The following is a 12,217-nucleotide window of genomic DNA, read 5'->3' on the forward strand; positions in this document are numbered from 1 at the left end:
AAATGTATATACAAATAAAATATTGAAAATATAAAAATAAAAACAGATTCTAAATATTAATACAAAATATATAATAGTATCACAGTGATTCTAAAATAACACAAACACAAAATTTCCTGAGCTGAAAATATTCTGAATGTCTTTATGCATGAGCTTTTTTAATAAGAGGACTAATGTAACGAGGACAACAACAATCATATCATTCAGAAAACAACAAACACCCCACTACAATATTAACACATGAAATATTAATATTTATCCAGCACTTATACAGATAAACATACCATCTAAATCAAGGACAGTTTTTTATGTTATTAGAAAATAGGATATCAAATACCACTCCCTCCTTTCGTTTTCATTTAAACATAATTCCAGCTGCAGAAATGTACTTAGTTCAGGGATATGTGTATATATATGCAGCCATTACAATGAAACGAAATATTATATAAATTTGCCTATTTTATTTTCATTTTAACATATAGATAAATTGAATACAGACCAAAGATAACCTATTAGATTTACCCAAAACGAATTATGTTTTATGTTTAACCACTAAAGAGACATCAGAGCCAGCGGCACGCATCAGAAGATCTAGCCGAGGAGAGGCTGCTTCTCGGCAGATAGATGATCACTGAGCTCTCGCTGGTCGCGTGGAGCTCACAGTCTCTGAGATCGGCGAAACACATTTAAAAAATAGGCACTGTCTTTATAAATAAACCACAGATTTGAGTTTTAAACAACTACATTCTCGCCTGAAATACTTTAAAAATTACATTTCATGACACAATAACAGTAATATTTTGAAAATGATCCGAATAAATGGTGGTTGAACTCAATCAATGCTGCGTGAACTCAGCTCGCTTTGGCTACTGCAATTTTCCTCTCTGTATATTTACAATAAAACGAAATAGGATATCAAATACCACTGCCTCCTTTCGTTTTCATTTAAACATAATAACAGCTGCAGAAATGTACTTAGTTCAGGGATATGTGTATATATATGCAGCCATTACAATGAAACGAAATATTATATAGATTTGCCTTTTTTTATTTTCATTTTAACATATAGATAAATTGAATACAGACCAAAGAAAACCTGTTAGATTTACCCCGCAGCTGAATTATGTTTTATGTTTAACCACCAAAGAGACATCAGAGCCAGCGGCACACATCAGAAGGTCTAGCCGAGGAGAGGCTGCTTCTGGTCGGATGGATGATCACTGAGCTCTGGGTACTATAGTATTGAGAAACGCGTGCAGACCTACGTCACCAGTATTTGCCTAATCTTCCCGGTACTTTACACCGCGGTCGAAACGCAGAAAGCAACAGGTCTGGGGGGAAAAAGTTCCTGGTACAAATGTTCCGGGTAATTTCGGTGGAAACACGGCACTTGCCAGCAGGGACTTTCTGAGGGGCATTTTTTTACCCGGAACTTTATTTAGTTCCTGGTTCTTGCGGTGGAAACACACCGAGTACCAGGCCAAAGTCCCTAGTTCCTGGGTAAAGTTCCTTCGGTGGAAACGCGGCATTAGATTCCTAATCTTCATTCGTTCTAGCCTTACAGAATTAAGCCCAGGCCTTGACCCTCTGTCTAAAAAGACCTATAAGTTCTGCATTTATCCAGGGTAAAATTTTTTACCCTGAAGTACTCAGAATAAAAAAATCCCAAGCATCCTGCACATTGGGTGTTAACTGATATCAATACCAATTTATGGAAACTAAATAATTAATAAATTAATATCTAATTTCATCTTCATGCTGATATTGGATTAGAAGAGACATATATCGTATAAATCTTACTGCTCAGCCACATCTGGCAGTGTAATAATATTCAGAATATATTGGGCTTCCCAAGCACTTAGTAGATCCATTTTAAGCAAAATACTTCTTATGTTCAAATGAAATATTTGTAAACTTATAGTATTATCCACGTTAAAGAAATCATAGATATGTAGTAAATTAAATTAAGGGTTAAACAAGCAAAATATACAGTAAAAAATACAGTCTATCCAACAAATACAGTAAAGATAGATTAAATTGTAGTGGCATAACAACAAAATAAATTTTCAGATGTACAAACAAAACAAAGCCCCAAAAAACACATGCCAACATTATTAAAAATTAATCTGGCCTAGCAGCCCTAGCCATCCTAAGCCAAAGCATGCTCATGAATGGGTTAAAGTAGATTAATATCAACAAAAACAATTAACAGGAAGGTATATAGAGGACAAAAAGAGCAGTTTCAGCAGTTTTATGACAAGTATACAATATATATATATATATATATATATATATATATATATATATATATATATATATATAACATTTTTGTTAATGGTCAAATAAATGCATAAACAGAAATGGACAATGCATATTCACATTATTATTCTTTTGAAGATGTGTGTAAGACAGAGCACAGCTATTGAGAACACTTCCTCTTGCATACTCAATTAATAGGCATTTGAATAGAGTCGTTCCAGAGCTTATTTCACACCCCTTTCTATTTAATGGCCATTTATCAGGTACTTGTCATCTAAATAGATTTCAATGCATTAAATTGAAGGACAGTTTGCCTCCTGGGGTGAAGCATCTTTCTGAAAGCACACTAATCACTTTCCACCATTGTGTTGATAAAGCTTTTATCAGATTTGCCTTTCTCAAAATTTCCATTACATAAACTAAGAGAAAAGAATGGGATGAAATGTTAAAATTGGTTTGTGGTGTTTTTGATCACAGGGTTTCACAGAATAGATTATCAGCACAAACACCGGCACTTTCCCAAGATTCATTCAGAAATAAATCTTACTCTACAACAGTAATACATCTGAAGTATAAAGAACTTTAGACCTTCTTATTATCTAAGACACATGCACGCAGTGCACTTGGAACTCCAGCAATAGAGTTTATATTATATTTGAGGGGTTTTGATAGTTTATAATCTTAACTATGTGTACTGGACACCTAATACTGCAGGTCATTTTAGATAAAAGGTCAGCTAAACGTAGAAAGTAGTACATTAAAGGAGTAGTTCACTTTCAGAATGCAAATTCTGTAATCATTTGCCCACCCTAGAGTCCTGCATGGGTTAATTTGGCTGAAACGGGTGAAAAATATCCAATTGTGTCGGATACGGGTGCGGGTCGGGTCAGACACAGGGGAAACACGGGTCTAAACACGGGTTCAAAACAGTCACTTGCAAACGTAAAAATAGGCCTACGTTCCACTTTTTAAAAAATCACAACCGCGCGAACGGCTGCATGAGTCAGTTAAAAGACGTAAAAGATCAGCCAGCTGTTTTTTTTAGTTGTTTTTGTTTTCCGTTCATATATATATATATATATATATACAACCCGAATTCCGGAAAAGTTGGGACGTTTTTTAAATTTTAATAAAATGAAAACTAAAAGACTTTCAAATCACATGAGCCAATATTTTATTCACAATAGAACATAGATAACATAGCAAATGTTTAAACTGAGAAAGTTTACAATTTTATGCACAAAATGAGCTCATTTCAATTTTGATTTCTGCTACAGGTCTCAAAATAGTTGGGACGGGGCATGTTTACCATGGTGTAGCATCTCCTTTTCTTTTCAAAACAGTTTGAAGACGTCTGGGCATTGAGGCTATGAGTTGCTGGAGTTTTGCTGTTGGAATTTGGTCCCATTCTTGCCTTATATAGATTTCCAGCTGCTGAAGAGTTCGTGGTCGTCTTTGACTTATTTTTCGTTTAATGATGCGCCAAATGTTCTCTATAGGTGAAAGATCTGGACTGCAGGCAGGCCAGGTTAGCACCCGGACTCTTCTACGACGAAGCCATGCTGTTGTTATAGCTGCAGTATGTGGTTTTGCATTGTCCTGCTGAAATAAACAAGGCCTTCCCTGAAATAGACGTTGTTTGGAGGGAAGCATATGTTATCTAAAACCTTTATATACCTTTCAGCATTCACAGAGCCTTCCAAAACATGCAAGCTGCCCATACCGTATGCACTTATGCACCCCCATACCATCAGAGATGCTGGCTTTTGAACTGAACGCTGATAACATGCTGGAAGGTCTCCCTCCTCTTTAGCCCGGAGGACACGGCGTCCGTGATTTCCAACAAGAATGTCAAATTTGGACTCGTCTGACCATAAAACACTATTCCACTTTGAAATAGTCCATTTTAAATGAGCCTTGGCCCACAGAACACGACGGCGCTCCTGGACCATGTTCACATATGGCTTCCTTTTTGCATGATAGAGCTTTAGTTGGCATCTGCTGATGGCACGGCGGATTGTGTTTACCGACAGTGGTTTCTGAAAGTATTCCTGGGCCCATTTAGTAATGTCATTGACACAATCATGCCGATGAGTGATGCAGTGTCGTCTGAGAGCCCGAAGACCACGGGCATCCAATAAAAGTCTCCGGCCTTGTCCCTTACGCACAGAGATTTCTCCAGTTTCTCTGAATCTTTTGATGATGTTATGCACTGTAGATGATGAGATTTGCAAAGCCTTTGCAATTTGACATTGAGGAACATTGTTTTTAAAGTTTTCCACAATGTTTTTACGCAGTCTTTCACAGATTGGAGAGCCTCTGCCCATCTTTACTTCTGAGAGACTCTGCTTCTCTAAGACAAAGCTTTTATAGCTAATCATGTTACAGACCTGATATCAATTAACTAGATGTTCTCCCAGCTGAATCTTTTCAAAACTGCTTGCTTTTTTAGCCATTTGTTGCCCCCGTGCCAACTTTTTTGAGACCTGTAGCAGGCATTAAATTTTAAATGAGCTAATTAAGTGGATAAAAGTGTAAAATTTCTCAGTTTAAACATTTGCTACGTTATCTATGTTCTATTGTGAATAAAATATTGGCTCATGTGATTTGAAATTCCTTTAGTTTTCATTTTATTAAAATTTAAAAAACGTCCCAACTTTTCCGGAATTCGGGTTGTATATATATATATATATATATATATATATATATATATACAGAATCTGAGTTAAAATGTGTTTGATTTAAGCCTATTTCAAAATTTGTGTCATAAAATTATATCGCGCATACAGCTCCACTAACGCGATCTTTATAAAGGTGTTTAAACAACAATGCACTTCCACTTGCATGTATTTGACAATCGGAATATCAGATATTTCATTCCATAGCTAACACATTTGTGAATATGGGCCTAATCTAGGCTAACCAAGGTTTTTTTTTTAATTGCATCTGAAAATGACTTTGTGCAGCTCATTCACATGTGCGCTCTGGCGCAGATCCGCCTGTCGCGATGCTCAGCTGTGGACGATTTAAAAATGGGTGCGTTCGACTTGAAGCACAACCTCAGACGGTGGTATGATTCACTCTTTTGTTGTTCTGTTTTCTTTCAGGATGAAAAATACAACAAATGAAAGCGTATATCTGTATTTCCGACTGATGAGAACTATGCATATACATTCATAAATCAGTCAATTTTGTATTTTATTATGAGATAATTTATTCTAATATGATCAGTGACTCAAGCACTGATGGACCAAAGAGCACATATTTCGACATTTGCAGTAAAAACGTGAAATATAAATTCTCAGAAAATGCATTTAATACCAATATATTGAAACGTCTGTTTATATACTCCATTAATAAAGGAGCCCAGACATTGGAAAAATATCAGTCCACATGCGTTTTATATTTAATATGAGGGAAATAGACATGCATGCATGCGTGACAAAAAAAAATATTCAACATTTAGGTAGCAAAATATTTTTTTGTAATTATTTCAATTACACTAAGGTTATTACATTGTCTGCTATATATTTGCTATATTTTATTGATTGATAAAACATTGATTAAAATTAAGATAAAATGTATAAAAAACAAATATCTTTTTAAAAGAGTTTTCCATAAATAACTTCCGCATGACCTGGCAATAAAATTCGAAAAAAGTGTGTCTAATGTGATTGGCTTAACTGATTTGATTTCGGGTGCGGGTCGGGTGTCGGTTCTATTTTAAGCGGGTCGGGTCGGGTGCGGATTTTAATTAGTGCTGCTGTCGGAAAACGGGTCGGATGTGGTTTTATGCACTGCGGGTATGGGCGGGTGCGGATTTACAAAATCGGACCCGTGCAGCTCTCTGGCTCACCCCCCATTTGTTCCAAACCTGCATGAGTTTGTTGAACACAAAAGAAGATATTTTGAAAATTTTGAGAATGAGATCTGAACAGTTGATGAGCACCACTGACTTCCATAGTATATATTTTTTCCTACTATGGAAGTCAATGGTGCTCATCAACTGTTCAGATCCCAACATTTTTAATTCATAAAGTGAACTTCTCCTTTAACCTCCACCAGAGGAACTTCCATATTAGGGTCTAGCAGGTGTAGATGGTGTTGTACAGATGTGGAGTGATTGTGACGGTTGTATTTGGTCTTCAGGTTTCTCCTCACGGCTGTAGCTGGTCTCTCCTGCTATTCTATTCACCTCCTGCTGAAGTCCTCTGGTGTTGTGGGTAAGATGAGGCACATTTTCTCCATCAGTGTGTTGTATGGTCATGTCCTCATCAGGTGGACAGATGCAACATAACATTTAACATTTTTTACAGTTAAATTGTTACATTTTTTTCATATTGATTCAATATTAAATATTTAAACACACACACACACACACACACACACACACACACACACATATTTATATATATGCCAAAATAATTATTAATATTTTTGTATACCAAAATAATTTTTTCAGTCATTTTATTCACCATTCTTAATGCTAAACACATAATTGTAATATTTAGCTTCATACTAATAATAAATGTTATAATAAAGAGCTCTTTTGATGTCTGATGCTGTTTTCAAGTGTTTTAGTGACATTTCTTGCAGTGCAGATGAGGGTGTTGTTAGCGCATTGTTGGGATGGCATTTCCTTTCTGAAAACACAATTCAGCTTCTGTTTTAGGTCTGACTGAGTTTCCATGTTAAACTCCAGTGACGCAGTCAAAGATAATCATAACATGAGATGCAGTGTTATGTGGAAACTTGGCTCCGGTGGTGAGATTTGTCTCTCTCTTCATGTTTTACTGACATTGGTTTCCAGGAATCAGGTCTTATGAACAGCTGGGATTCAGGGCCTTCGGAATCACAGGGAAGATGGCGGCCGGAATAGCAATCACCCTTCAAAACATTGGAGGTAATTAATATTAGCCTAACTTGACTTTTTCCAAGATATAGATAGATATATTTTATAGATGTGACAGGCCTTCATCTCCTGCCTTTTCTCTTCTCATTCATTCTATAGTTTCCTCTCTGGATTTGCCAGTTATCTGTGCTTTCATTTATACACTTTTGACAAAATTATGAAACTTGTTTTATGCTGATGATTAACACTGTATATTTGGATGAATGTTTTGACACATTTCCATGTTGTTTTACCCCAAAATTATTACTCCTGCCTCTTCTTGACATCATTTGGACTCACATTTTTGAGGAATTATTATTATTATTTTTTTAAATATAGTATTTTTTTTGTTTTGTTTTTATTTAGCAAAAAACTATATATATATATATATATATATATATATATATATATATATATATATATATATATATATATATATATATATATATATATATATATATATATATATATATATATACATTTTTATGTAGTTATATTTATAGTTATTTTTAAATAATATCCAGCTGAGTGCAGCAAGCACAAGAAGCATAAAATCAGCACAGAACCCTGACGGTTATTTTCTTTTGAATGAGATTCTTCTAATTAACCCATTCTTGTCTTTTCTTTAGCCATGTCCAGTTACTTATACATCGTCAAGTCAGAGTTCCCACTGGTCCTGCAGGCTTTTTTGAAAGCAGATATCAGTTCAGGGTAAGTACCCTTACATTGTAAAATGCTGAAATGAAATGAGAGAATCTCGAGCTTCCCTCAACAGTCCACTTTACCAGTTAAATGTGAATGAATTGACTGTTATGCGCTGACTCTGAAGCCACTGGTATAGACATGTACTTTCATTATAAGCTGACGATGTCACCATTGAGGTCGTTCACCAGGGCAAACACTCAAAAATTTAAATCTGGCATCCAGGGGAGGTGTGGTAGGATCTGTGAACTGTGATTGGGCAGTTAATAAGAGAATGGAAGCTGATTGGCTGGCGCTATGTCTTTCCCACCATACCTCTGTCCTTCTGCGCTTGACAGCTGCTTTAAACAAGCGTATCGTCAGTAGACACAACTCATTGCTTACGTCTGAAAACATATGCTGGGTTATATCTTTATTCAGCTGCTTGTGTTCTCAGGGTAGATCCTAGTTTAGCATGTTTTATCAGGTTTAAAAACTGTGTGGAAAACCGACTCATCGTGGTGTGTTTGTAAGAAGCAAACAAATGCAGTAAGAAGAGATTTCTATGACTGTTTTTATATGATATGCACAACAAAACCACAATTTTATTTTAAAACCCCTGAAGTCATTAAAGGTTAATCATCAAAATCTTCTGTCAGCTGTATTTCAAAATACCTGGATTAGTATGAAGGTTTCCGATTAACAGAGTGAAAGTTTAGATGGGCATGGTGATTTTATTTATATGTTGACTGTAATGCTCATACACGCTTTGGCTCCTGAGACTTCTCACTACTGGATTGAATAGGTCAGCGTATGTTAGAAATTATGAAAAGATGGAGGCGTGTGCTTCAGTTTTAACAGTATGAATTGACTGAGAGCTTTTGTATAATTTTTGTTCATTTTTGTTTTTATTAGTTTTATTTATTTATTTATTTTTTCTTTTTTCTTTTACTTATTTCAGTTTGTTACCAAGGCTAACAGTTTAATTTTTTTTAAGTTTAGGTAAAATTTGTATTTCAGCTTTATACATTTTTTTGAAAATGATTTGTATTTATTTACATTTTATTCAAAAAAGTAAGAAAATAATAAATTCACATAAAAAAATTTACATTCAAACATTGAAATTAGATGTGCTCTTATTTCTTACAGTATCTATCTATATGTCTATCTCTCTCTCTCTCTCTCTCTGTCTCTGTCTGTCTGTCTGTCTATCTATCTATCTATCTATCTATCTATCTATCTATCTATCTATCTATCTATCTATCTATCTATCTATCTATCTATCTATCTATCTATCTCTCTCTCTCTCTCTCTGTCTGTCTGTCTGTCTGTCTGTCTGTCTGTCTATCTATCTATCTATCTATCTATCTATCTATCTATCTATCTATCTATCTATCTATCTATCTATCTATCTATCTATCTATCTATCTATCTATCTATCTATCTACCTATCTCTCTGTCTCTCTCTCTCTGTCTGTCTGTCTGTCTGTCTATCTATCTATCTATCTATCTATCTATCTATCTATCTATCTATCTATCTATCTATCTATCTATCTATCTATCTATCTATCTATCTATCTAGCTATCTGTCTATCTATCTGTCTGTCGCTATGCAGAAGTCGGCATGTAAAATCATAGATAGTACATCTGCAGATGGTCTTTTGCTGAGGAATGTTTTTGCCCTGATAGCATATATAATGTATGATGTTTCATTCCCACATATAGTAATCTACAGATAGTCTGAGAGGGCCTAGCGTTGGCACGCAAACCCTCCCCATCAGTGTCTGAATACAAGCAGGGAGGTGCGGAGAGGGTCTGAAAATAGAGGAGTCTCAATCCAGGCCTGGACCTACACACTACGTAACACCTTGTGACTGTGTGTGTGTGTGTGTGTACTCGTGTTCACAGTGTGTGGTTACTTGAGTTCAGGAGTGGGAACTGCGCCATGTTGCATTCAGCTCTGGGCTATATTTGTTAGATGGTGTGTGACGCGGCCACAGCAAATACAACATGCTGTCTCAAAAATCACAAGAATCACAGACTCAGGCTGGAATCAGAGTTAGACAGGTTGATTCCGGAATAGTGTAGGTGTTTTCCACAGTCACACAAGTGATGATGACGTTAGTCTGACACACAGGCAGAGTAACAGAAAAGGAGACCGGAAGATAGATTGGCTTTAAAATAGGCACTGAAAGTTATCAAAAATGTTTTTTTTTTTACTATTTACTGGTTTATTTTGTTGACCTTTTAGTTCATGCTTTATTTACTCTTATTAAAATTTAAGCAAATATAATAACCTTATCTGGATATGGATGTATGCTACCGTTCAAAAGTTTGGGGTTGGTATATTTTTTATGTGTTTTTGAAAAAAGCCACTTATGCTCACCAAAGCTGCATTTATTTGTAATACAGTAAAAACAGTAATATTCTGAAAAATGATTTTAAGATGACTGTTTGTTTTAATTTGATTTAGTTTAAAGTGTAATTTATTCCTGTGATCAAAGCTGAATTTTCAGCATCATTACTCCAGTCTTCAGTGTCCCATGATCCTTCAGAAATCATTCTAGTATGCTGATTTTCTTATTCAACATTTATTATTAGCATTCTGATATGATGATTTGCTGCTCAAGAAACCTTTCTGATTATTTTCAATATGATGCAGTAACAAAGATGCATATTCAAAAGAACGATGTCTGTTTAAAATCTAATTTTTTGTAACATTACAAATGTCTTTACTGTCACTTTTGATCAATTTAATGCATCTATGCTGAATAAAAGTATTAATTTCTTTAAAACAAAAAATTCTACTACTTTAGAACAGCAGTATATCAGATTTTTAAATAAGTAAGCATAAAGTATTAAATTTTTTACACATATTGTTGCCACATATAGTGGAGATTGCAAGTAATGGTTTAATTTTTTAAATAAGACATTTTTATAATTCTGGGAGAACATTAATTCACATTAGTTCACATTAATAACATTAATCACCATAATGGTGACCAACTATTTACAGTATTGTGCCATAGCTTGATGTTTTACAGTAATTTGTTGCATTAAACACATAAAATGACTGATCTGAACTGATGACACATTAAAAAATGAAAAATTGCCGATAAATGTTGAAAAGCTTGTATTTTTGACTAGTGCTTCGGATTTGACATTTGTTGAATTGTCTGTGTCTAGTCAATGGTATCTCAATGGAAACTACTTGGTGGTGCTTGTGTCTCTTTCGGTCATCCTGCCTTTGGCTCTAATGAAGCAGCTGGGTGAGTCGATCATTTCTACTTCAGTCATCTCATATCATGAAAGTGGCTTTCCGTGTACGTTTAACCCAGATGAATAGACTGTTCATATTGCAGAGCACTGGTTCAAGCACTTTAAAAGCACATTCTGTCATCATATCAATCAATAAGCTAAACCAATTCAGCACACCTGTTTATCTGACAGCAGCAGTACAGTTTAACACAATTCTGTTTTTGTTGTTTTGACGTTTTTATAGTCATTGAATCAAGTTGACCATGTCAGTATTTGCGTCTGGTCAGCTCTGTCAGCACAGATTAGCTCCTGAGATGAGCGATAACTCACTGCGCTTCTCTAAGCTCATGCGGTCATGCATTTATAGTTCGGATCAGGGATTCGCAGCATGTCGATTGACAATTGGACCGTGACCCCATATTGACGTGCTTCACTATATTTACATTTTCAGGTTACCTTGGTTACACCAGTGGTTTTTCACTCAGCTGCATGGTCTTCTTCCTCAGTGCAGTAAGTATTTGCCATCATCATCATTGTATATCAGGTATTATTAAAGTTCATATGAAAACAAAAATCACTTATTGAGTCTTATTGAGCATGATTCATCAGTGTAAGTTATTCCAAAGAAACTACATTCATAAATCATTTATTTGATACAAAAAATATACAGTTAATACAAAAACTCACCACCTTCCTGTCCCTGTGTCTCATACATATTTCAGCTTCACATAACCATTCGCCCCCACATTTTTCCCCAGAGGAAGCAATAAACTGTGTACATATTATATCATATCTACACACAGCAATGCTGACTCATAAAACACTCACTCAGACTGACTTCGAAAGAAGACGACTGAGGCTTTTAATTGGTTTTAATTGGTAACACTCTCTCGGGATAATATGATGATGCTCTATAATGTTTCATAAGTGTGTATTTGGCCCTCTGAAGAATAATGTTTTTCTGTTTTTGCAATTTGACCTGCTGTTGGAGATCATTTATTTATATGTCTTTAGACAATTTAGTCACCACGACATTAAGCCATTAAAGATAGGCTTATATTGAAAAAAAATAAAAACACAACTGGATGCCATTTTTCAAATTCAAAACACCAATCACAAGATTGAAAT

The 12,217-nt window shown here is 35.1% G+C and overlaps 1 protein-coding gene across 2 annotated transcripts in view; it reads left to right on the forward strand.

Annotated features, from left to right (window-relative positions):
• The window catches only part of LOC132151540 (sodium-coupled neutral amino acid transporter 3-like), a 28,483-nt gene that overhangs the window by 11,401 nt on the left and 4,865 nt on the right, over positions 1–12,217 (forward strand). For both annotated transcript variants that reach the window (XM_059559722.1, XM_059559723.1), the window contains 5 exons: positions 6,409–6,482; positions 7,070–7,162; positions 7,780–7,861; positions 11,018–11,100; positions 11,541–11,599. In XM_059559722.1, coding sequence (XP_059415705.1) covers positions 6,409–6,482; positions 7,070–7,162; positions 7,780–7,861; positions 11,018–11,100; positions 11,541–11,599 — 391 coding nt within the window. The remainder of the gene's footprint in view (positions 1–6,408; positions 6,483–7,069; positions 7,163–7,779; positions 7,862–11,017; positions 11,101–11,540; positions 11,600–12,217) is intronic.

Source organism: Carassius carassius, chromosome 10 (assembly GCF_963082965.1).
Source record: "Carassius carassius chromosome 10, fCarCar2.1, whole genome shotgun sequence".
Taxonomy (NCBI): domain Eukaryota; kingdom Metazoa; phylum Chordata; class Actinopteri; order Cypriniformes; family Cyprinidae; genus Carassius; species Carassius carassius.